Source organism: Lycorma delicatula, chromosome 10, assembly GCF_047948215.1.
Source record: "Lycorma delicatula isolate Av1 chromosome 10, ASM4794821v1, whole genome shotgun sequence".
Lineage (NCBI taxonomy): Eukaryota > Metazoa > Arthropoda > Insecta > Hemiptera > Fulgoridae > Lycorma > Lycorma delicatula.
In genome coordinates, this window is record NC_134464.1 from 102,361,937 (window position 1) to 102,389,775 (window position 27,839).

General features: G+C 29.0%; 2 protein-coding genes across 4 annotated transcripts in view; one reads left to right on the forward strand and one right to left on the reverse strand.

Annotated features, from left to right (window-relative positions):
- Nucleotides 1-15,812, forward strand: part of LOC142331040 (uncharacterized) — a 107,721-nt gene extending 91,909 nt beyond the window's left edge. For 2 of the 3 annotated variants that reach the window (XR_012757875.1, XM_075376657.1), the window contains one exon: nt 13,161-15,812. Coding sequence is in view for 1 of the 3 variants with exons in the window: in XM_075376657.1 (XP_075232772.1) it covers nt 13,161-13,222 (62 nt within the window). In the remaining 2 variants the exon portion in view is untranslated. The remainder of the gene's footprint in view (nt 1-13,160) is intronic. The other variant, XR_012757873.1, reaches the window with a different exon arrangement.
- LOC142331039 (protocadherin gamma-B2-like) lies at nt 725-24,717 on the reverse strand. Its single transcript, XM_075376654.1, has 6 exons — nt 24,592-24,717; nt 21,366-21,613; nt 17,181-17,436; nt 8,865-9,087; nt 5,363-5,573; nt 725-1,782 (listed from the first exon to the last, which is right to left on the reverse strand). The coding sequence occupies exons 2-5, from the start codon at nt 21,582-21,584 to the stop codon at nt 5,561-5,563; spliced, it is 711 nt and encodes a 236-aa protein (XP_075232769.1). The 5' UTR covers nt 21,585-21,613; nt 24,592-24,717; the 3' UTR covers nt 725-1,782; nt 5,363-5,560.
- Between the last annotated feature and the right edge of the window lie 3,122 nt (nt 24,718-27,839).

Sequence of the window (27,839 nt, forward strand, 5' to 3'; positions counted from 1 at the left end):
TGTTGAAAACCTATATAAATAATTATAATATTATAGTAATATTTTACATTCACAATAATATTTTATACAATGATATTTATTTAATACAAACATTTTTATTATTTATGTATAAATGGCAATTTTTTAATATATTTTTTTAATCTTTGTTAACGTTTTTAACATATTGAAATGCCATACAAAAATATAAGCTAAAGCAATCATTTTGTTATATTTTGGTTAAAACTATACCTTTCAATCCCCATGCACAACAAACAGCTTTTGTCATAATGCATTTCATTTTGTAACACAAATCAATAAATATTAATACATATCAATTAATTCTGTTTTATCAATCTATCCAACCACCCCAAGGGGCCTGCACCATATCAATGATCAACTGCCACGATATCAATCTGTAGTTAAAATAAACATAACAATTACATAACAATTACAATTATATATATATATATATATTTTGTATATTACAATAGAAAATTATAAGAAACTTTTATCATATTCGCTGTTATATGTCATTACGGCCTGCTTATTATAATAACTTTTAAAAAAATTATCCAAGTATAACTGTTCAATATTACCAAAAGATGTCAAAGTAATTGTAAGCGGTTAAAACCATGTCAATATAAAAACACCCTTACATGTATGTATACATACATACATACATACATACATATATATATATATAAATATATTTTTTTATCTGAAATGGAATATTAATAGTTTCAACAAAAAAAATCTGTATGACACCATAATTATTAAAATTAGTAATAACATACAAAATAATATACAAATGTATCAGAATAAATTGTGAAGATATAAATCACATTTAAAGTTTATGATCATAAAAATGTTATATGTAAAAGAAATTAACAAAAAATGACCAGTAATTTACCATCAATTTATTTAAAAGATTTATTAAATATACCAAAGCGATACAAGAATATTAAGTATGTTGGCAATGAATCTTTGCAGATGATCTATTAAAAATATCAACTGTCAATTTACAGAAAAACTTTGTAATTAAAATAAACATTTTTATATAAATAGGGAATACAAGTAAAGTAATCAGCAACAGATTGTCATTATTAAACCAGAACCAAATATCTAGAAAAAAAAAGGAAAAACATTAAGAATAATTTTTAAATTATTAAGCAAATAAAAACAAACACGGGAAAGAATTACAATAAAGGAATCAACACTTTTAAATCAACAAATTATTTTATACACAAAAAATAAAGAAACAATTATTTGTTATTATAAAAAGAAATAAGTAAAGTAATTACAGTAAAAAAGCAGTAAAGTAATCATAATAACTTTTTAAACCAAATAACATTACTTGACATAAAATACAAAACATTAAAAAAAAAAATGCATAATTAAAACAGAAGTATTAATAGTATTTATAAATTAAAGATAATAATTATTAGGTACAGTATAAAATAATGGCCAATCATAAATAAAATTCAAAAAAGGTAGACCGAACAAACAATTGTACCAGTGTAAAGTAAATAGAAAATGAGCTCATTGTTAAAAAAATAGGAAAACTTAATGTTATTATAATAATTATTTTATCTCCTCTTAGCAGGTAGTGTTGCTTGAGTATGATGCATGCAGCCTTCTACGTTTTCTGCCCAATCACAGACATTTTCAGGGTGAACAAAAGATTTTATGGGAATAGCATATGATGTTTTCTTTCACCTTCACACATATAGTACAAAGTGCAATCTGCTTTATCTGGGTGGTATGATATTTAATCGTCTTCCTCTTCACATGACACTGCATTTCCTGTGGAAAAAATATATTCATTATAATCTTAGTTCTCTGAAGAAAAATATTAAAATTTTTAGAGATTTTGCTGGTTTCGCAGCTTAAAAAAGGAAATTATATCATATTTTTCCTGATACTATCTTTTCCATTCTTTTTTATGATTATGATACACATACAGCAACAACTGAGATAAAGAAGACACTGTCAGACTAACTTTCTCTGATAATAATGATGTTCACTATACACAATGGCCAGTCCCCACAGTAAACAGAGTGAAAATGTAATGTGTAGTACTGAACATCACCGGTATTTTTTTTAGACAAATGCAAAAGTATATTCATTTAAGTAAAGAAGGCACAGGAAAATCCCTAATAAGCCCATCGTGAAATACTAGGTGTATTTTTGAGTACGGCTATATATGTCATTTTGTGAGTGACTTGTGACACACATTAAGTTGCCTATTACAATAACAATACTCACACATAAACTAAATAGTTACTCCTAGATCGTAAAATGCTTTTGGATTTAGCAGTAATATAATTATTTTCAGATCGGTTGAGTCCAACTCAACTGATCTGAAATTTGCTTTCTCTGTAAGTATATGAAGAGAAAGAAGGAGGCCGGTAGACAATATAATAGTTGCTAAACAACTATAGAACAGGGAATAGAAACGTTGAAGGAAATTGATATACTCTGATAGGTTTGTGAAGTGCATTGCTCCATCCATCTCTCAGCAATTATCTAAAAGGTATGTGGCCCCCTGTGTGGCCTTGTAGTATTTGTTGATGAAGGTGTTGACAGGTCTTGACAATCTCAATAATCGGTTTGGAAGGATGAATATTTTTGTGTTTTATATAGGTACGTAGAATGCCGTCATGAGCAGAATGTCTGTCGTGTTATTTTGTGTGTCGTGTCTACATTTAGAAGATTTATAGAGAAGATTGTGTTGCATCCAGTTACTTTTAAGATAATATCTACAATTGTAATTAAAAGAAACAAGTAAATAATCACACTTAAATACAATTAGTGTTTGAGTATGGCTCAAAGAACTGTAATTCATTACTGCTAGTAAAGAATATAAAAAGCTAATACAGAAAGTATCTTAAAGTATCTTAAATTTCAAATTTATTGTACCTTTTTATCACAAATAATAGAAAATTCACTTTCATTTGTTTTAAATAAATACTGATAAAGCTCTACAGCATTTTTATAGATTTCTCAAGTTTATACATTTTGTTGATGACAATAATAATAATTAACAATCTCTTTTGATTAATGATTATTTGTGTTTAATAATTTTAATTATTATTTAATTATAATTTTATTTTTTAAAACTAATTGAATTATCTTTTGAACGATATATATTTAATGTTCTTAACAAAAAATTAAAACAATAATAGATAATTTAAAAAAAAGTATAACAAAAGAACTGAAAATTATATATCTGGTTGAGCAATATTCTAGTATCATTCAATAAAATAATAATAAGGAAAAAATGAAAGTAAAGAGAAGATGAAACTTATGGTAGAGAAAGAAGTTATAATGAAATAAAGAAAGATGTAAGGAACAAGAAAAATTTTCAGTAAATAAAATAATACAAATTTACAGAAATAGAAGAATTGTTCAAATTTATGGCACATCATTTTGATGTGTTTGATATTTTATTTTGTTTACTTTTCTATTGTTTTGATATAAAGTCTTAAAATATCCATCTTATTATAAATATCAAATACAATTTACTTAAAAATTACATTACGTTAGGGATACAGCCAAAATTACAATTAGGCACTTACATCAGTTCAAAAAGTAAAAAAACAGTAACATGTAGGGGGTTCAAATCCATTAAGAGTTCAACTTTTAGCTAGCTACTTGAACCTGAGGTAGTAGCATCGCAAATCAATATCAGGAATATTATCTACTCACTCAAGTAAAGGATTACCACCACTTAATCCTCCAGTGGGGGGTCTGGGTGAATGGTTTATAATGCAGTCAGATAATTCCACAGGGCGTACAATTTTAGGAATGGAAAACTGGTTTGCTTAATAAAGAAAGGTTAAATTTGTTTTCAGGTAGCTGTTTAATACGTAAAGAATAGAGATTAATTGAGGCATACATTTGAGCTGAGGTTGCTGATCACTAATACGCAGTACCGATCCTAGGTACCATAATTTCTCAGGAAATGAAAGTGGAAACTCAGTGTCCACAGAGAAGCTTGAAACACTCCTACTGATGGGGCTGTTTTTCTTATTATGTGGTCCACTACAGATAGATGGACTGGATTTTAAATTATTCAGTCTCTTCATCGATCCTGGATCCATTCTTCCCTTGGAGTGTCTAATGGGTTTTATCTTTACCTGATTTCTAACTGGGTCTGTGCTGTGGATATGGACACTTTAGATAAATGTAAGTGGTATATTCTCAAAAATACAAACAAGGGAAAAAGAATGCAATGAGAAACAAGTACTAGGAAAACTGAAACTGTTAATAATGTTGATTTCTTTTAACAGAGTAACATTATTTAAAATAACACAGAATTTCAAATATTTTGTAAAAGTGGAGATGTTAAGGGAATGAAGAAGATTTATTGTATTCCAGAAGATGAAGGATAAGTAATAAAAGATTAAGAATAAAAAAAGTCTATAAGAAATAAAACAATGGAGCTTTACAATTACATAAATTTAAAGTTATTGTGAGATTGAACTACATAAATAAAATTACTGTGAATAAGTTTTCACATATAAATAATAAAATATGAGGGAAATTTATTGTAATTAATGGACAATGAAAAACATCACTTATATTTTTTATATTCCTCAACAGCTGAAGTCTATTACATATCAAAATCCCATTTTGATATTTTTGATAAAGTGAAAAATACAATGGAAAAACATTTCTTTCTTTTCCTAGTATGCCTGCCTGGTGTTGGATGCTCATTCTTGGAGATGTTTGTACGTTACTAATTTTCATGAATGATTTGGATTTCATGTAAGGTCGCTTACAACCGATGAGATTATTTATTCATCTTCTAAGCAACAGCACTTTTATACTCACTTACGGTCTCTTAGTGATATCTGAATTTTATAGTGAATAAAAAATGCCAAGCCTTATTCAAATTTAAATTTTGTGACAGCCACTCTGGCAAACTAACCGATATTAAGTTATGGCAGCTAATGGACATCCTCAGTAAAGAATCATTTATTTAACTACAGATGTACGAGCAGAAATTTAGTGGAAAAAAATTCAGTTGATATTTATAAACTGACATTAATAACTCTACATAATGATTATAGAGATTATATTATTTTTATATATTAGATAACGAGATTGTTATTAAAAAATGTCTCAATTCTAAACATACAGAATAAGGAGGATATGGTTTCTTTAATAATTATTTAACCGTGTTGCAAAAAGTAAAGGTTATTTGGATACTCAAAATTCACAAAAAAATTTATATTCTACTCCACAGTTAAACTAATTTCATACAGCTTGGAACAATAAGATAATTCTTACATTAAGTAAGTAAATTAAACTAGCAAATTAAAAATTGGTTATCGTTATACAGTATAATTTATTATTTTATTTTTGGTAAAGAACTTACGATCTTTAGTTGTATAACCAACACCACCACCAACAGGATTAGAAGTTTCCTAAGGACCATCATATTCCAATTTTACTGTGTAACCATCTAATTCTTGTCCCATTGCATTCATTAATGGGAATTTTCCTGTTCCACAAGACCCTCTGAAGTCTTCCATAACTACAGACCAAACCATGATACCTCCAAATCCTTCTTCTTTTAACCAAGCCATCTACAAATGAAAAAATTAAATATAATTAGTAATAGTTATTTATACCTTAAAAAAACTGCATCTTGTAAAAATCTGTAGTTCTTTTTGATGTTTACTGCAGCAGTAAACAGCTTAATCACTTTACATATTGGCTGCCAACTCTGTAGGATTTATGAAGCCTCCTGTGTGTTCTTAAATTCTGAGTCTGTTGCGTATGGAGTTTCACTATTGTTTAAAACTCTCCTCCATTCAATCGTCATCCGTTTAGCATGTTTATTTTATTTTAAATACACACAATATGAAATTTACTTCATTATCTAAAGTTGTATTAAGAGATTTTTATTTTTGTAATATAGTAATTTGTTCAGTTTGGATTTTTCAGATAACTCAGCCGATAAATTTTTTCTTTCATTTAACTATTTTTAGTGTAAGGTGATACACAATAGGCATAGATTTACAAATAACTTATATAGACCACTGCTATTGAAAAAAAAAAAAAAATGTGCTTTATTGACAAGGCAAAAGTATGTTAAATTTATCAAATGAATTTACTTCACAGTAAATAATAATAATAAAAATTGAATAATTCATTCAGTGGAATAAATGATAGATTTGCATAAAATTCATGTAATAATTTATTTAATTTAATGGAATTTACAACTACATAATTCAGACGTTTGGCTACCTCTGTTATATCCATTGAATTGCAGACCGTAATTATTAATTTGCAGTATCATTATAACAACATTTATATTAGACAAGTAAATGCAATTTTACCCACCGTAAAAAAATGCCTGATAAAGGCATTTGAGGTTCTTTATAGATTGTTGGTGTATTTCTTTGTCATGCCATTATGAATCTTGAAGTACAAAACTCTCAGTTTCTATTTCCTGAGCAAAAATTTTTTATTTAACAACAAACTTGTTCATTAATATTTTATTAAGCGACTTGCAAAAATAAAAATGATACAATATTTGAATCTTTGAGGATGAGCCTACAGTCACAACAAATTAAGCTTTTTATATGGAAAAATTATTATTAAAATATATATAAATATAAAATATTGCAATTTATGATATATTAATAAAAATCATTCGAGAAAAACATTCATCAATTAAATATGAGAATTTGTATTCATCAGTTGAACAGAATGCATTACCAATTAAAAATGTCTTCAGTAATGTTGTTCATCTCTTAAACCTTTTAGTCTATTTGAATATTTTTTATTAATTTAGTCACAAAATGTTGGATCTTTTTCAAACAATTAAAGATTATTCTATTCAATGTAAATATTTTTCTTATACCTTGTACTATCATCAAAAGAGACTGATATTTTTATTCTTTTTAAAGCTAAAAATTTAATGTTTATAACAGTTATTTAATTGTACAATGTACAAAACTGGTAATACAAATGTTTTACTTCCAGGAATCTGTTTCATATCTAACAGTCCCTTCCATTCTTCATAAATTAGAACATGATGAGGCACCCCTTAAAAAATACCTACTTAATATATATGAAATAATAAGACCATAATAGATTGCTAAATTTATATTTTTATAATTCTAGCTATTTTTCTGAAAGCATTTACATCAAGAACAAATTCATAGAATGATATATTTTTTGTTGAATAACTCAAAGTAATTTAATTTATAGACAACACTTTCATTTAATGTATAGTTACAGATTAGTATCTTCAATTTGTTTTACATACTTTATTATATTTATTTTAAATTCCAATAAAACATGTACAAAAGTCCATGAATAATCTAAACCCCGTGTAATTCACAGTACCGTGTAATTGAAACTCAAAAGATAATGAAAATGTAAGCACTAGTCTAAGTAAACCAATAGGAAGTGTGGTAGAAGCGACTAGAATTGTTAACCTTGAACTGGAAATAACGAAAGAAGATATTACGAACCAGATTAACATAGACGTGAAAGAATGTTTCCGTCTTAAATCCAACGATGTCATTATTAAAGCAGTATGACAAAGGTTAGATGAAAATGTTGAAAATGATGATGAAACTGAAATAGAAGCAAAGAGTGTAAAGGATGAAGCAGCAGAAAATTGTTATAACATTTGTATTCAACGGGCAACAGAGAACAACATTCCACCGTATAAATACTGTTATTGGCTGAAATATGAAAAGACATCATAAAAAAATCACTAACTTCAATGAAACAGACAAAAATGACAGACTTTTTAAAGAAACAACGATAAAATCCATGTTTAGAACGTAAGTATCAATACATTAATAAAAGTGCTGTTTGTGTTCTAAAAGAAAGAGTTTCAGCACTTATTTTGACTTCCAAAATTCCCTCAATACCCTACCCTATTACCTTCAAGTTAACCCTTGATAATCCAAATTTTTCGTAACTTGAATAGCCATGGGTTTTTATTAGTTTGAATTATCCAGGAGCTTCTGTATTTAAACAAAAAATTGTTATTCACTTTTAGTTACTTTTTATTACATTGTGATTTATTAATTAATATCAAAATAATTCTATTTTTAAAACAAAAAGTAAACATATTTTAATATAGACTTATTCCAGGTTTATTTAAGTATCTTTTCAGCAAGGCTATTAAAATTTTTAGATGAAAAGTTTTTATAAACTTCTACTTTTAGAGCCAAAGCACATTACTTCTGCTTTTATAAATAAAATTACCAAATATCAATAAACCTTTTTTAAGCTACTTATTTATATCTTCAACTATACTATAAACTCCCTTATTGATATTCCCATATTAAGATTGTGCAATCATATTCTGCATTTTATTATAGATGTAAACTGAATGTTATTCTGATAAGAAAGAGCCTACTCATATATCTCATTAAAATAATTACTTTTGTTTTCCTTTTATAAGCAATCACCTTCTGTAACTATATACAAGATGTACTTTATAATTAATGATCAAAAGATAAAAATGTTTTTAAAGGAAATCCGCACACATTACCTGCAAATCATTGCTGAATAACATTAACTAACTAATTTACTAATTGCATTTTTTTAACTCCTTATTTTGGTAGAAAAAAAAATAAACTGTTGCAAATATTCAAAATCATTCATTAATACATATTTACATATTTCTTTGTTTATTTCATCTTTCAAACTATAATATGAGTCATCTCTTAAATATATAAATAAATTGCAATGAACAAAATAGTCCAATATGAAAATTGTAAAAAGAATGGACAATATAAATAATTTTTAAGACAAAATAATATAATATATACCAAACCTTAACTTTTTATTATCATCACAGTTAAAAATTCTACATTTTTAACTAAAGCAACTCGATTAATACCTACGTGTTATTTATATAAAAATTATCAGCACCAGTCCCAATACGATATTCAACCTGGTTGTCAGGACCATCTGGATCGGTTGCTCTTACTGCTACTACAGGGCTGTCAGGTGGTAAATTTTCTGGTATAGAAACATTATATGGTGAACCACGGAAAACTGGTCTCTGATTACCAGATACACCAACTCTCACATAAACTGACACTGATCCGTGTAGCGGTGGAACACCTATAAAACCAATAAATACAAAATGAATACAAAAAGACACTAAATAAATAAAAGTTCAATTTGTATATATACATAAATATAAACATATATATTACCTATTTTATTACATAAAGTTTATCTGTATCTTAAGGCATTATTATTTTAAACAATTAATCTTGGCTACTGGATTTTCTAAACATAAGCAACAGTGCATTTAAAAAATATAGTAATAGACACCTTTTGGATCAGAAATTAATTTTTTTCCTTTTTATAACAGAATTTTTTCTATTTAATATTCCTGCAAATACAGTCCAGGCGGTATCTGTTTTGAGTTGGACTTTTTTTATATGATCGCTAATTTTTACTTTAATGCCTCTGGAATATGATCAGAAATGTTTATTTCATTATACACCAGCTGAAAAAGGTGTGCTTAACTTTTTATTAAACAAAATATAAAAAATCTCAAAATCATCCATTTTTTCTCATATTTCTCTAAATAACTTGATAACTGTTCATTTTAGAGAAAAAATTGAGAGAAAAAAGTTTTGTTGTTATATTGCACAAACATCATTGGTTGCAAATCAAAAAAATACATTATTATTGTTGTAAAAAAAAGGAATAACTGTCAAAAAAATGAAAAAAAAACAAACTTTTTTGGTAATTTTTTGAGTACTTATAAACATAGGACCTTCAGATTTTGCCTCAAAGAACTTTTTAAGAAGATAAAGGAACACACCAAATTTAAAAAAATCAGTCTGACAGTTTTTGCTGTCAGACAAAATCTGACAGCAAAATTATTTTGCTGTCCAAATTTAAAAAAAAGAAATGCGATTTTTCTGAATTGTGTAAAACCTGAAAATAAAGTCAATAGATACTTGAAAATTGAATCATATGGAAAAGAGCACGCAAACTTTTAAATGCATTTTGAAAAATTTAGATCAGTTAATTAGGAGAGCCTAGGAAATTTTTCAAACATACTTGCAATTTTAATAAACAAAATTATTGTTTTGTGATTGTGAAAAATTTAGGTTATGAATATTTCAATGGAAATATTAATTTTGACCACCCCTGAATCCATTTTGAGTAGTTTTGGTGTGATGTCTTTACATACGTATGTTTGTACATAGATCACAAAAGGTTTGTGATATACATCACAACATCTAGTTGTGCAATTCCCCTTTTTATTACAATCAACTGGACCAAAAGTATCCAAAAATCTTTGACCTTTTTCTTAACTGCAGTAATAAGCCCTCATTGAGAGCTTTTCAATAATATATCATAAGGTTCTTATTTTCAATGGTTCCAAAGTTATAGCCAAATAAACTTTTAATTAATGAAATATTTGGATCTTACAAAGGGAAGGACATCGGTTCAAATTTGACTTCTCTTCTTTTTTTTTTCTTTAATTAAAATATATTGATTTATTAATAATTATTAACTTGTGATTGTAAAAAAAGTTTTATAATAAATAATAACAATTAAAACATATATATATATATATATATATACGGGGTGTGATAATAAAGTAATGAGACTGATTTTTCTTTGCAAGATGTGGCAACCCTGCAGCTTGCATAGGTACACCATCTTTGACCTTGGTCTATAAGCTACTTCTAGTCCAAGCGGCACATTGATACAACTGCTCAGTCGTGAGTTGTGATGTAATATTTGAACACGTGTTTGTGTCCCTCGTCACAGCTTTTTGGACATCTTGTGTTGTTTGAAAATGGTGTCCCTTGACCGCCATTTTGACTCTTGGAAATAGAAAAAAGTCGCACAGAGCGATATCTGGTAAATAAGGTGGCTGTTTTAGTACTGAAATTTGTTTTGAGGTTAAAAATTGCTGTACTGACAGAGCAGTATGGGATGGCGCATTATCGTGATGCAGAATCCAATTATCAGCAATGTTGGCACGGACACAAAGAACTCGTTTACGAAGTCTTTCTAAAATTTCTTTGTAGAAATATTGGTTAACTGTTTGTCCAGGAGGCACCCACTCTTTATGAACAATTCCCTTGGAATTGAAGAAGCACACAAGCATGCATTTCACTTTTGACTTTGACATGCGAGCTTTTTTTGGTCTTGGTGATCCCTTTGAGCACCATTGCGAACTTTGGCGTTTTGTCTCTGGATCGTATTGAAAAAACCAACCTTCATCACCAGTGATAACACGGCTCAACAAATCTGTTTTGTTTTCCGTTTGCTCTAACAGATCAGCTGCCACATTTTTACCGTGTTTTTCGCTGTTGTTAAAAATTGTTAAAAATCTCACACTTTTTGGGGACCATTTTTGCACAAATCTTTCTCATACCAAGATCTTCAGTTAATATTAGACGAACCGTTTCTCGATTGATGTTGAGTTCTTCTCCAATCATTTTCACGGATAATCTTTGATCAGATCGTACGATTTCACGCACCCTGGTCAAGTTGACATCTGTCCGTGAGGTTGATGGTCGTCCAGTGTGGTCTTCATCTTCAACATTCGTTCTGCCTTCACTAAAAATTTTATGCCACCGAAAAACATGAGCTCTTGACATAACCTCCTCTCCAAAAGCCTTCTGAAGCTTACCATAAGTTGTCGTCGCGTTTTCACCCGATTTAACGCAAAAAGAAATGGCATACTGTTGCGCAATATTTTGCGGTTTCATTCCTGTGATGAGAGACGCAAACACGTATTCACTTATTACAGCACAACTCATGACTGAGCAGTTACATCAATGTGTCGCTTGGACTAGAAGTAGCTTATAGACCAAGGTCAAAGATGGTGTGCCTACGCAAGACGGTTGCCACATCTTGCAAAGAAAAATCAGTCTCATTACTTTATTTTCGCACCTCGTATATATATAAAATCAGAAGTTATTAATGAAATAAAATTGTATGTACTTTTAAAAATGTGTATATCTAATTTAATAGGCATACAAAGAAGTCATGTGGTGTCCATATCAGATTTTTATTTTAAATCGATGTCTTGTAAGCTAAAAAGTTCAAATATCATACTGGTAAATGTGAATTATTGCTAAATATCGATCTATTAATTTATCAATAACAATTTATTCCAAAAGCTGCACAATGCACGTCAGCTCTGATCAGTTATATTTCCAGAGATAATTAACGAATCGAAACTTAATTTTTTAAAGAAGCATCTTTCTGAGTACGTGTGCTTTTTAAAATTAAAATTAATTTAGATAAAAATTCATGAAAATATTCAATTCGTTTAAAAGCAAAAAAACTTACAAGTGTTTGAAAAATTTCCTAGGCTCTTCTAATTAACTGATTTAAATTTTTCTAAATGCACTTGAAAGTTTGAGTGCTCTTTTATATGTGATTTAATTTTCAAGTACCTAGAGACTTTATTTCAGGCTCTAAACAATTTGGAAAAATTGCATTTTTTTTTAATCTGTGTATTGCAAAATGATTGCGCAAAAACAATCAGACAGATTTTATTGAAAATTGGCGTGTTGCTTTATCGTACCAAAAAGTTCTTTAAGGCAAAATCTGAAGGTCCTATTATAATATAAGTACTCAAAAAGAATTCACCAAAATCTTTTCTCTCTTTTTTCTTTTTTTTTGAGTTATTGTTATTTTTGCATTAGTAATAATGTATTTTTCTATTTGCAACTGATGATGTGCATAAAATTGAATAACGAAACTTTTTTCTCTCAAATATTTCTCTAAAATGAACAGTTATTGATTATCTAAGGAAATGGGAGAAAAAATTGGATATTTGTGATCTTTTTTACATTTTGTTTAATAAAAATTTAACTTTCAATTGGTAAATAATGAAATAATCATTTCTGATGATATTCCAAAGGCATTAAATAAAAAATTAGTGATCATATAGAAAAAGTCCAAGTATGCCCATTTTAAAATAGATACCTCCTGGACTAATAGAAAACAGTGCAGATGAAATGCTAACAGTCATTATGTTTTGTCAATACACCAAACATAACAGTTAATTAAGTATTTAATACAATGAAAGTTTAAATAATAAACAGTATGAATTATTATGACAAACTTAATCATCATATTAAATTATTGAAAAATGTATCTTAACAATTAATTTCTATAGCAATTGCTATTTCTATTTTATTCAGGTAAGGCTGCAGCTATGGGGAAACCATTTGTGACATCCAAAAAAATTGAGGCTGAAATGTAGTAGCACATTCTCTGACTGTTCTTCTATAATCAGACAATTCAAAAACTGGTGGATTATCATTAACATCAGTTAAATGGACCAAGATATTTGTGGAAACAATACGACCACCACCATCTTTAGCCTCCATGGTTAATGAATATGATGACTGTTTTTCATAATCTAGTTCTTAATGAACAAAAAAGAACTTAATTAAAAAAAAAAAAAGTAAAATAAATCTTATTATGTTAATAGTGTGTAATTATTTGAAACTGTAAAATTAATTTCATTCATTAAATTTTTGTCATATACATAATGATTCCAAATTACACGGCTATCTATCGGGAGTTGATTCTATAGCCAAAAATAAGAAAATAAGTTCATATAAACATAAATCAGAAAACAGTTTCCTAGTGAGTTTCAGCTCACAAAACATTAGTTCTGTTTCTGCTCCCTTTCTGAAATTAAAACATACTAAAATTCTTGGGATATAAATTAAGGGGTTAATTTGGTGCTTCCTTATGGTTTTTGATCTCAGAAATTAGATTAAAACTACTTAGGTTAAAAAAAAAAAACAGGTAAAATACAAAAACTTTTTGTCAGGAAATACACTTTTTTAGTTTTGAAATAAAATAACTTTATTAATTTACCAATAAATAAATAAAAATTTGTAAAAAGTTTAATTCAGAGAAAATTGATGTAAATAACATCTAATAAAATTAAACACAAATTTGAAAAGTTCAACTTCAATTAGAAACAAAACACATAAACTGGATCGGAAAAGTGATATGATTTTAAACAGAACAATTTTCATCAGTGTTTGAACAACATAATGTAAATGAAAATAAATAGAAAACTAATCAATAACAGAAACAAATGAATAAAAAATAGATTTAAAAAATTAAAAATCACATACTTTTTGGTTTTTTCTAAAAATGATTAATTATTAAAATGGTTCCTAGAAAAACTGCAAACATTTTTTTTAAAGCAGTTGCTCAATGTGGCCACCATTCTATTCAGTGCATAGTTCAGTTTGGCGAATTCATGCTAGCTGGGCATACCTAATAGCATCATTATTATTCTTAACAGTAGCTCCAGCTTCTATTATATGATATCTAAATTCTTCTTACGTGCCAATACAAGTGGAATGTACTAATGACTTCATCCAACCCCAAAGGAAAAAGTCCACTGTCGTGAGATTGGGAGATTAAGGTAGCCATTTAATAAGCAATCTAATGGGAATTTTCTTCTCCCCAAGTGTGTGTTTCAATAATTTACAATGGCATTCTTGTAAAACAGGATTCATCAGTAATTATAATATTACTTAGAAAATCAGGAAGATATTCACATTTTTTAATTAACCATCGACAGAATTTCATCCGTTTATCAAAATCAGATAGCAATAGTTCTGATTTATGATGTAGTTTAGTTCATGTTGTATGAAATAGGTATAGTTGTTGCTCCCATTACGTTCACCACACACTTGATTGCGAGCATGGAAGCGATGTAACAACCTTTTGGTGCTTGAGATGGGAACTAATTGTAATGCATTCAATACTGCTTCTTCAGCATTGGCATTTCTCACAAAATTTTCACGACCAGCATCAAATCGTTGTGATTTAAGCATACCTGTTTCTCAAACTTGCTTCTCAAATACCTCAACTGTTTTACAATCCAGTACTCTTCAATTTGGATAATTTTCCTGGTATTCACACACACACACACACACAAATATATATATATATATATATATACTCTCTCTCTCACTCTCTCTCATGTGCACACACACACAGCAGCCAATCGATTTTTATTTACTTTACCATTATTAATAACATGTTTGTCAACTATCCAAATGAAAAAATATTTATGGTATCACCCACAGTGAATGACTGACCAAACAATAACAGTACAAACACTGCTCAAATGAATATTCAAATGTTAGACACTAAATTTAACTGCTGATCAGCTGTTAGTGACAACCTATTAAAAAATAAAAATGTTTAATGTGTTTTAAAAGGATGTGTTTCAAATTTATTATTATAAGTTTTAGTATTTTTGTGTAAATTGTTCTGTTTAAAATCATATCACTTTTCTGATCCAGTTTGTATATTTTGTTTCTAATTAAAGTTGAACTTCTCAAACCTATGTTTAATTTTAATAGGCATTATTTACACCTATATTTTCATAAAAAAATTCTCTACAAAGTTATCTAGAGATTTTTAATTGTTTATTGGTAAATTAACAAAGTTATTTTATTCCAAATCTAAAGAATTGTATTTTCCGACAAAATGTTTTCATGTTTTACTCCGGTTTTTCTTAAAACCTAAGCAAGATAGAGATCTGGAACCACTTCATTCAATTTCTTAACTCCACAAGGAAGAACAAAATTTACCCCTCGATATATACTTAAAGAATTTTAGTACGGTTTAATTTCAGAGATGAAGCAGAAATCAGGGTTAAATTTTCGTGAACCAAAACTCGCTAACAAACTGTTTTCTGACCTACGTTTATAAGAACTTTTTTTCTTATTTTTGGCTATAGAATCATCTCCCATGAGATTGCCATGTGTGCAATCAGCCTGTACATTTAACAAAAATATTAATAAAAATAAACATACAATTTTAAAAACATTTGGTTTTTATTGGTTAAAAACAATGTTGTTGCAGATATTACTATTAAAGATCTATCTTGAATTGGGTAAAAGCAAAACTCTTTTACAGACTATAAAAAAGTGAATCACTTTTTTAAAATATACAAGAATTTATATATTTTTTGTGTATTTTTAAAAATACATACAGCTGATGAACAAAAGAGCTTCTATATTGAATGAAGTAGCTACAATAAAACATTATTATTCAATTTAAAACATTATTATTATTAATAATTTAATTTTGCAGGCAGATTCAACAATGTTTAATTGTTGAATATGAATTATTATTACATATGTATGTGTACAAACATGTAATAAGTTTTTTTAACACAAACACACGTAATACAAAATTTTAATAACAAATCAGATCATTAAGTATCCCAACTAAGTGCGAACTTCAAAAAATTTATTAAAAAGTTGATAAAACAGCAAAATTTTATTAAACAAACTAAAAAGTGCAAATCAATTAATAAAAGTTAAACAATTTTATTATTAAAGAATGCTTAGTGAAAATTGTTTTAAAGAAATAACAGTATAATAATTTTTTAAATTACCGGAAACAAAAATATATGCCTCATAAAACCATTAGATTTTTTCTTCCTGTTGACTATAAATTTAGAGATGGACAATGTTTACAAAATGAAAATTTATCATGAATTTCAGTTAACAACAAACCATCTTTATGTCAGCTACACTGTGTTTGCACATACATAAATCGTATATTACATATGTATACAATTCATTGTTTCCCACATTAATTTATTACTTTACAGTATCTATACCAGTCTCTCTTACAGATATGTAAATCATCTGAGATAAAAGTAACACAGATCAGAATTTGCTTCGTTTAAGGTAATGATGTTCATTTCACAGAAAAACCATGTAGTGAAGTTGTTGCTTGGAAGGAGTTGTTGCTTGGTTTTGGCAGTTTAGCAAACTGATATTTACTATAAATTCAAGGGCAATGGGAAACTATTACTATTACACTTTTCAATATTTCTTCCCAATAAGCCATGTATAGATTGCTTTTACTCCTTGAACTGGCTGCAGCATTTTTGTGAGTGAATATGCCAGGCATATTCACTCAGGCATAAAATTGTTAAGTTATGGGATGCAATACACAAAAAATAAAACTGACTGATTATGTGGGATCCTGCAAAAGTCAACTATTGATATTAGTTTCTTTTAAGTTTTTTTTACTGTGTTTGGTGACTGAGTTGAGTTTTGAAAAATTAAAATTTAACTAAATTAATTACATAACTGCATATAAGAAACAATGAACCGTAATTTTTATTTTTTTAACCATAAAAATTTCAACATAGTACAACTTACTTCCAAGCAGATATAAATTTCCATGTTTCAGATTTGTTCCAAATTTGTCCATACCAAAACCACGAAGACTATAAGTAATTTTACCAAATTCACCACTATCTTTATCGGTAGCAGATACATTAGCGATTAAAGAACCAGGTTGTAAATCTTCTGGTATTGTAAATGAATAACTGGTTTCATTAAATATCGGTGAATTATCATTTGAATCCAGAATATTAATTTTAACACCACTACTTGCTACTTGCTGCATCTCACCCTATATTAAAATAGAATCATATTACACAATCTAAAAATTACATCACATCATACAAGTACTGATAATGAAAATAAAGAAGTTATTGATGATAACGACCACTTAAGAGTATGCATTTCATAGCAACGCAAAGCCTGACAGTAATTTTAATTCAGAATATTCCAATTTTTTAGCAATATGAAAAATTAATTATTCAAGGTGTGGCTATTAAATAATGAGACTAATACTACTGCAGAACTGCGCATGTGCCAAATTCGTATAACCGACAGTGTGTAGCATGAAGCCTTCTCTTTCGATTGTTACGACTCCAGTTTCTGAAGACATTAGTCTGGCTATGGCCTTCACTTGAATAACATCTGCTTTTTGTTTTGCCGAAAAAATAAGTGTTTTATTAGAGCAAAGAATTTCGTGAAATTTCATATGAAACTTGGAAAAACCGCTACTGAAACTTATCTTTCATTAAATAAAGTATATAACAATTAATGTTTATCACGTGCATGGATTTTTGAGTGGTTTAAGCATTTCCAAGATGGCTGAGGACATTGAAGATGATGTTCGCCCGGGTCTTGTTTTTTTTCAATATTCATGGGATTGTGTACCTGGGTTCCTGAAGGTCAAAATATTAATCAACAGTACTACCTTGAGGTCCTTGCTCAACTCCGTGAAACAATAAGAAAAACCCGACCCAAATGTGGAAGAACAAGTCATGGATTCTTCAACAGGACAATGCACCGGTTCACACTGCATTGTCTGTCAAGACGTTTCTAGCCAAGTATAACAGCCAAGTGTTAAACCATCCACCTTATTCGCCTGATCTGGCCATGTGACTTTTGTCTGTTCCTCAAGGTCAAATCTACATTAAAAGGAACAAATTTCAAACCACTGAAGCTGTGAAAGAAAAAGTAGCAAGTGTCATGAAAGAGCTCACAGAAGAAGACTTCAAGCACTGTTTAAAAAAAAAAGAAAATTTGCATGGAGCATTGTAGGAATAAAGGAAGGGTATATATTGAAGGGGATAATAATCAAATATGTATAGATATAAGATAAAATACTTTACAGGATTAGTCTTGCTATTTAATAACCACACCTCATAAACTTTTGATATGAATTGTTATTAGGCAATTATAAACTTTTAGCACTTGTAGACAATTTTCACAAAATTATCAACAAGAAAAGTTTTTATTAAAATGTTTCTCAGCAGTAAGAGTCATTTTTAAAAATAGAATAAAATTCATATTGTTCCATGTATTTTTTCTAAAACAATCCATATAAAAGGAAAATGTCAATTAATAAACTCATCTTGGTTATGTCTAATAAAAGAAAATTTATAATCTTCTAAAATGTAAAGATTTTATTAAAATGCTAATTGTTAAGTTACAATAGTTGATGAATGAATACTAATCTTCAAAATGAGTATCAGGTTCTCACAAATAAGTCTAGAGAATAAATAAAAGACTTCATGAAAATGTGTCCACACTTGTTTTATTGTCGTACATCTGTTACAACTTCCTATTGGCAGTTATGACATGGCTTACTTATGTCATAACTTATGGCAGCATCATTCATGACTTACTTCTTTACATGGGCATCCAACATCACAACACGTCAATAACCCAACATCTCCTGTACATCAACACAGCAAGCAGCCAGTTAATTATTTGATTTGAGAAGGAATCATCAGGAGTTAATATTTCCTTTGTATGTTATTAAATACAATTACAAAACAGCAATCTAGGAATATATGGTGAATCATTAAAAGTAAAATCACTGGTCACATTTCATTCAATTAGATGATCAAGAGAGGTGAAAACAGCATGAGTATTAACAGAAGTCCTGTTTTTTCTCTTGATGCAAAAGTATTTTCTGAACAAACAGATATGTCAGTAAGGAAAAATTGAATATCACAAGTTTGATGAACACTCATGGTCATCACTAGCTATATAGGATGTTTTTTATTCATCAGTAGAATCATAGTTAATAAGACTACTAGAATTGTAACAATGAACCGATTTCTGATACAACTCTAATGATTTCCATCTAGTATTTGAGAGCCAAAAATACTCCAATGGCTGTGGATCCACTGAAAGATAATTTCTTTATGTTTTAACTTCAATATTGCTTGAAATATTTCTTAGCATCTGTAAAAATAGCCAAAATGTATCAAAAACATTCGGAAGTTCTAGAATCAGAAAGTGTAAAGTCTTTTACCCAACCAAAGACATAGAAGAGCTCAGTGATCAGAATTTCAGCAAAAAAATACAAGAATCTACTCAGAAAACAGAACACATCCCCAATAAAACCTGCCCCAGATTTTTCATAGCATAAAGTAAGGCAACCGTCAGTGTACATTTTCTACAATATTTATAGGGAGTATTAATTTGTTAAAATAATGTCTGTAGAAATATAAGGTAATGATATTTGATGTTTTATTTATAAAAACTGTCTGACAGAAGTAGTTGAATATATAGTAGTTAAATAAATAACATCCCTGCTGGTGTAGATTCCTATACTGTCTCGGAGTAATATTGTTTCAATGAAAAGATTTTATATTTAAATGAACTTGTACAGTCTGACAAAGAGCTTTTAAACAGATTAGCGGTTTGCAAGTTTTAAGTTTTTAATCCAATAATCTAACTCAAGGGACAAAACTGCAAGTTCCACTTCCGACAAGCTTATACATTTTTTTCTGGACAGCCAAGACAACTCTCAAAGCAGACTTTTGCCGTACTTGGAGCTTCTGCATGTAAGATTTTGCTGTTGAACACCAGAACTCATAAAGAGATAATTTTAGAGTGTATAAAAGAGATGTAGAATTGTCTTAAAGTAGAAGTTTGTAACTATTTTTCAACATTTTCTAATGCCAACTTCAGAAACTTTAATTTAGTGAATAATTAATGTGTGACCTCTTTAGAAATTATTTATTACAAACATCAAGGTCATCACGTTTGGATTAGTTTGCAGGTTCTATCTCCTGTATTAATTTAACAAATAAAGTTCTTTAATTAGTACCATCTTGAAATAAAAAGTATTTAGTTTCAAAAGAAGAGATAAGACTTCATTTTTTTGCTTAGTTACTGAAATTTCTCTAACAGCCTCAATCTTTGTAACAGCAAAGGTTAAAGCTTACAGATTTGGTGGATATCACTTTGAACTGTATAAATATTGGACCCCTATCATTAATTTTTATCTTTATTTTATGATCTTGCAAACGTTAGTGAAAACTAAAGCAACTTTCCCTTAGGACCAATCTTTATTTATTTCACCATAAACAATCAATACTGACCTCCTCAAAAGTACATCTACATTTAACCTTTTAAAGTACAGTTTACATTTGACCTCCTCTAAAGTAGCCTCTAAATCAAATTTAGTGTATCACTGTAACCTCTCTATTGTTGAATCCAGCATTATGCCATCCAAAAAAGGGGATCTGGTTTCTCCCCTCAGAACTTTTGGGTTAATACAATTTCCTACTGAACTAAACATCAGAAGTTGCTTTCCCTTTTGAGAGAATGCCTCTTCTAAATTATAGTATCACTTACAGCTGAATGATACATTTGATGGGATCCTCTGTATTTATGTCATGTGTGATGTATGAAACATATGACAAATGTATGAAATATAAATGCAGCTAAAGTGACAATGCCATGGAAGCTAACAAAATTCATGACCTCAATTTAATTAGAATCAGATAAATCCAATTCAAGTAACACCATTATTGTAGATCTAATCTTCTATAATCAGTCCAACCGATTAATTAATTAAAGATACTCATGTAATTATGAATCAACCAAGTATTGTATATTTTTATAAATCAATGATACATAAAATAAACTAGTAATAACTAACTTAGTGAACCATTAACATGCAACAATCTTTTAATTTTAGCAGTCTTAAGTAACATTTGGTTAATTAATAAATGAATATTTTCTTACATCAGCATCTTGTATTGAAGCAATAATAGCAAGTCTTGCTGATCTTAAACCAGCATCATAATCAAGATCAGTGTTGTCATTAACTCTTATAACAACTGGAGTTCTGCCTTGACCAGAAGTAGGTTCAACACGAAACCAACGATGCACTCTTTCATCTTCTGATTGTAATGTTAATGTAAATCGTGCATTGTCACCGACATCATCATCACTTACAACCATATTCAAACCAGGCAATGGAGTACCGACACCTAGAAAGAAATTATGCATAAGAAACTACGCATATGATTTTCTGTAGGGATCTGAATTTGGTGAACTCAGATTCAACTGTTCTTATAATGTTTTTTCATCAGCGTAGAAAATTTATGAAAAAGCTACTAAGAAATTAAATTTAAATATAAATCCTCAGATTAAAGAGTATATCTTTTTCTTACTTATTTTAATTTAAAAAAAAATTGCTAGCTCAAGAATTAAAGTTTAAAAAAACTGAAGTTTTTTTTTAGCTCAAAGTCAGAAGGCAACAAGAAAGAAAGAGACAATTTGTCACCTTCATCTTTATCACTTAGGTCACTTGTATGAGAATAGATAATAAATAATTTAAATTTCTAAAAATAGTATGAAACAAATATTTAACATGTTTAACAACTTAACGCAATAAATACAAAACAAACCGCACATTTATTTAGTTTAATTTGCATCACTGGTAGCTGGAGCAACAATTATGACTGTAAGAAGAGATCAGCTTTAAAATTTTATGATTTCTAATGGCTTTTATCAACAACAAATACAACTGAAAAAAAAAAAGTGAGCGATGGCAGAGATATAATGTAAAGTTGCTCATTAATCGTATATGAGAAGAAATAGTCAAACAAAACAAATATAGCATAAAAGTACATTTTATTTGCTAAAAAGACTTAAATTTATTTTTTTGCTTAACACTTTACACCTACACACTTCTTCCAACAAGGAATCAGTTTTTTCATTCATCAATGAAGAATGCTGCTTGTTTTCCTCGATCCACAACTGTATTGTATCCTTCAGTTCATCATCTGGAGTGAAATGAATACTCTTAATATATCTCTTTAATTGCAGAAAGAAGTGAAAATCACAGTGTGCCAAATCTAGTGAGTATCAAGTGTGAAGTATAGCTAAAAATGTCAACTTCACAAGGGCATTGATGGTTGCCACGATGTTTTTTCCGTTGAGCATTATAATATTGCAGAATTTCTTTTTGCAGAGGGGGTATTGTGAATTTTTTTATATTGTGAAACATAGTATTGGTATTCGATTTTCTGCTGCTTTTGTTCTGGGTTGTGTTGATAAACCCAAGTTTCATCTCTTGACACGACATTGAAAAGGAAGTCATTTCCCTTGTTACAATAACATTTCAGAAGCTGTACACAACATTCCTTTCACTGTTGTTTGTTCTTTACCGTGAGTTTACATGACATCCACATGAACACATTGAATGATAGCACAATTGTGTAATACGTAACCTACTCGTCCTTTTGATATACCTAACTGCATGGTGATGCAATGGTTGGTTATTTTGTATCAACTCACTCACCTCCTTTTGGTCAGTCTCATCAGTCACAGAAACTGTTCATTCACTGCAAGGTTCACCCTTAATATTCGCTTCTGATGCATGAAATTTTATTGCTCAATTACTCACAATACTTCAATCAACAGTTTCAATGCCATAAATGGCTTTTAGTTCACAATGAAAGTCACCAGCATTCACTTTTTCTGCTGTTAAAAATTCAATCGGTGCACATTATTTTACACGGGTTGACATAGCAAGCAGTACATGACTCCATAACAATGGTGACTGACAGAAAATGAGAGTGCATGGGTCAACAAGTTTTAGAATATTAGTATAAGAAAAATGAAACTACAAGCCTTCTTGTAGTTTCATTTTTCTTATACTAATATAAGAAAAAAAAAGCAGCACCTGTTACATTACAGACTTCCATTACAGAGAAATTTCTGTGTAAGGGAGAATTTGAATTTGTTACATAGAGAGTTTAGTGCATGTCCTGTAATTATTTAATATTTGTTCATTTCAAGATCTACTATCAGCAGCAAATAAAAATTAATAAATTGATTCCAGTGACTTTTCATTCATTATATATTGTTAAAGTTAGAAATAATGTAACATGATATCCAGAACCGTAGTGTTGAAGCTTCTTCTTCCAAATTCAATCAATTTAAAACTAATATTCTAGTGTGGTGGAAATTAATAAGTGTTAAACATGGTAACTTTAATTGTACCTTGTTACAAGGGGGAAAAGTTAATTTTGAGATGCAGAAGAAGAATTAATAAAATTAGAAATAAAAATCCTAATAGAAAAGCACTTGCAGTAACAACTGAAATTGTTCAAAATAAAATAGGAAATTGCCCACAATTACTGTATGTATGAGTATAATTATTACTTAGAGACTTTTTCTTTTTCCTGTTTAGCCTCCGGTAATTACCTTTCAGATACTACTCCAGAGGATGAATGAGGATGATATGTATGAGTGTAAATGAAGTGTAGTCTTGTACTGTCTCAGTTCGACCGTTCCTGAGATTTGTGGTTAATTGAAACCCAACCACCAAAGAACACCGGTATCCACGATCTAGTATTCAAATCCGTGTAAAAATAACTGACTTTACTAGGACTTAAACGCTAGAACTCTTGACTTCCAAATCAGCTGATTTGGGAAGACCACTAGACCAACCCGGTGGGTTATCACTTGCAGACTAAACCAAGCTACGTAAAATATTTGGTGCAGTAAATATTTGGTCTTTCCATCTGATGAAGGAAAAATTGATCATAGTATCTACTCATGTTATGATGATTAAATTGCAATGAAAATTTATGGTAAAATTTAAAAAAAAAAATAATATTAGAAAAACAACTGCAAGGCCCAAAAATCAGAATTACAAACCAGGGTCGATTTATTATGATATGCTATTGAATTATGATAACTATTGTTAGAGAGAAAAAATACATATCTGTACTAGTATCATCTACTGGTAAGGTAAAATATGTGATGTTAATGCTTCTTGTTAGAGTACATGGGAAGCCTTCTTCTTACCTCATTATACACAGGAAATTATCATCAAAGGAAAAATTTTCAAAATGAACTTATACAATTATGGAAAACATTGCATACGCATTAATTCAATAGAATAGTAAATTTTAAAATGAACAAACATATTGTAAATATTTAATCTCAACTTTACCTTAACATTAAAAGTATAAACACCACCATTTTGTAATACTTTATGATTCTCTCGATCGATAGGATTATTATTAGTAACAACAGTACCTTGACCATTAGTACCGTTGGAAATTAATGTAAAATAATTTAAATCATCTCCTTCTAATGATAAAGTAACAGGTCGAGGATCACCAACATCACCATCTTCTGCGCTTATGAAGAGAACACTGTGTCCCTGAAAAAAACAAAAACATATTTTGTTACAATAATAAAAATTGAAAGTTAATAAGATAACATTAAAAAAGTAATACATAAAAAAGAGCTTATGTACATTATTGTTTGCTACATTTTAATTTTGTTTAATGATTCACATGAGTTCAACAATTTTAACCTTACGATAAAAAATCCAACAGAAAACAATATGACCTGGTTGAATGAAAGAATATTCAGAAATGTCTTACAGCTTATTGAGATTACAAGACATGTTAAGTATAAAGTACAGAAATGAATTTAAACTACTTAAATGTATCATCAGTAATAAAAAAAAACTTTACTTAGAGTGAGTTAGTTTTGAAGAAAACATGTCTAAAAAATTGGGAACATGCATAAAATATTCCCACTATAAATCACTCGCATTTCTTTAAATAAGAGGTAGTTAAGTTAAACGTGGTATTATAGATACAACATACTTGATTTTTATATAAATATATACATCCAACTGATAGGTTTATAATTTACAGTATTTTTTTCACTGATAAGTAAACATGAAAATCTAAATTTTTCTATTAGAAAAATATTAATAATCAAATTCATTTTGCAGTAAATGTACTGACTTAAAATAAAAAATCAGACCAAAATTATAAAATAAGGGGTTGTAAAAATAATACAAAATATGAAGTTTATTTATTTGAATCATATTATATATGAAGTTTATTTATTTATTATAATACATACAAATCAAGTGTTACTGAAAGAAAACTTATATTTTCAATATTTTTATTCCCATTTTTCCAGATTTAGGGAAAAGTTTTTTTTTGGGAAAAAGTTCCATCATTAGTTTTTTACAGGATTAGAAGTGAAGAATTTAGCATATTTTTAAAGCTAGATTTCTTACTGATATCAACAATACAATACAAGTAGTTTGTTGACCAGATTTTTTTTGGGTAACAAGATACACCTCTAGAGCTAAATACAACTCTCTAATCTTTAATGTGGTTATCCCTCACTATTACTCACGTGATATCTACTCTTCAAACATCTTGCAATTCGATAATTCTTGAGACTGCCTTAAGGCACCTCTGTGCTTTCTGTCCTAACTTCAATAGATCATCTGCAAATTATCTTTTATAAAATGAAGATTAGCTTAATCATTTTTAACTGACGAATGTTTTATACTGAATTGCATTGTATTCTGCAGTTGATCAATATCTTAAGTACAGTTTGTCATTGGTTTTCATTTTTACACAAGTCATTTGTATTATATTTTTTTACTAATTTGTGCTTAATTTTACTTTAAAATAGTCTAACTTATGAGTTTTAAAGATTTTTAAATATAAAATTAATCTAATGCATCATCATTAAAAACTCATCATTTGATGAATATTCAATATTTTCTTGACTATTCATACTCAAGTGTGTATAGAATGTTATTCAATTATAAAAAAAATATAAATTAGTAAAAGCAAACCTATCAGAGGATACCTCCTCATGAGCCGCTGGCACAGTGGCCGTAACTGTGTCTGTGGATCTTCTCATTCAGAAGAGGGAGTAAATGTACAGGAGGAAGGGCAGATGTAGAGACATCGCTTGTCTGTAGGTGGCAGGAGAAATGGGATTAATCAATAAAAGACAGGTGGACCTACAGACTAATGCCTTCAGAGATGACTGTACTGAAACACAAGGAACTGCATAGCACAAGTTGATTCATTTCCTTAACAATGGAATGTTTTAAAGCATACCTGCATGTGTAGATACTGAGATCCAGAATGTAATTATTACAAGAAGGAGGATACTGCAGAACACATGATGTTCATGTGCAATTGGTTCCCACATTATAGGGTAGCATGCTGGAGAGAATTTGGCACACTGACTCCAGAGAACATCATTGGGACTATGCTGCAGATCTATGGGCATAGCAAGTGGAGTCCAAGATGTTGGTTAAAATCATCTGAACAAAAATCGCAGAAGCCTAAGAGTGAATAATTCCCTTTCAGTTTTCCTTAGAGGATCTGTCCCCAGCCCCAAGGTTAAAGTAAAAAAGATGTCACTCGGTGAAAGAGAATTGCCAGTTAAAGGGATTAAGAGGCAATTTTATAGTTAATGAGAAAGTCACTAGAACTTAATATAATAAAAATTATGTAAATTCTAATAATCAGAGCACTCAAAAAAAAGATCATTAATTTTATTTCCAAAAACAATCTAACAAACATCACACTTTTTTTAAATTATCCCTTAAAAAAGTGCTCTGAGTATAGAGTGTATCAGAATTAAACCTATAACCATCTAAGCCTTCTTTTCAGTGCTTGTCACTGAAAATTAAAAGTAATCATTTCCTTTATGCCAATCTAACACTCCATCATAGTGTCCTAATGTCATGCAGTAACTTCTCTATGAAATCTGGCTCTACACAACCACTCAAGGTTGGACTTACACTTTAATACTGTTGTTGTTTAATGGACCACCATAAACCTACTTGATCAAATTTTTATATCACAATTATGCAAATCTAAATTTCTCTTAAAATCTGTTTTATTAAAATTCATTATTATTTTATAAATAAGAAGATGAATAGTTATTAATTCTATACCTTTAAAAAAGATTACCAAAAGTTTCTTATTTCTTCATTCCTACCACGACCTAACAGCTTTTATTATAACAAAAGACTTACTTTTTTTAAATGAAAAATAATAGTAATTATCATTATGATTGTTATTACCGGTGGTGTATTTTCTTGTAATGTAGCAGAGTACGGTGAATTAAGAAAAACCGGAGCCTGATCTTGTACATCTATGATATCGATTCCAACACTTGCAGTCGCTGTTAAACTATACCTTGGGTTGCTATCACTAGCTTCAATTGTAATACTATAACCAGGAGTCTGTTCATAATCTAATGGTTTAGATAATAAAACAGATATTTTATAAAAACCTTCATCAACCTGTAAAAAATATCAGATTTAACTATTTTAATAACTCTTAAAAAACACTCTTTATTTAAAATTTACATACATTTCACTGGACAGTGAACTCATAAGTATTTATGAGGCACTTT

Bases quoted from the DNA above. Each gene is read 5' to 3' on its own strand.
- LOC142331039 (XM_075376654.1), bottom strand. From the start codon at position 21,584: ATGGTTGTAAGTGATGATGATGTCGGTGACAATGCACGATTTACATTA. The intron at 17,437-21,365 runs GTAAGAAAATAT...ATTTTAATATAG, and splicing joins CTTCAATACAAGATGCTGAT to GGTGAGATGCAGCAAGTAGC. The intron at 9,088-17,180 runs GTAAGTTGTACT...TTGGTTTTATAG, and splicing joins AAATTTATATCTGCTTGGAA to GTGTTCCACCGCTACACGGA.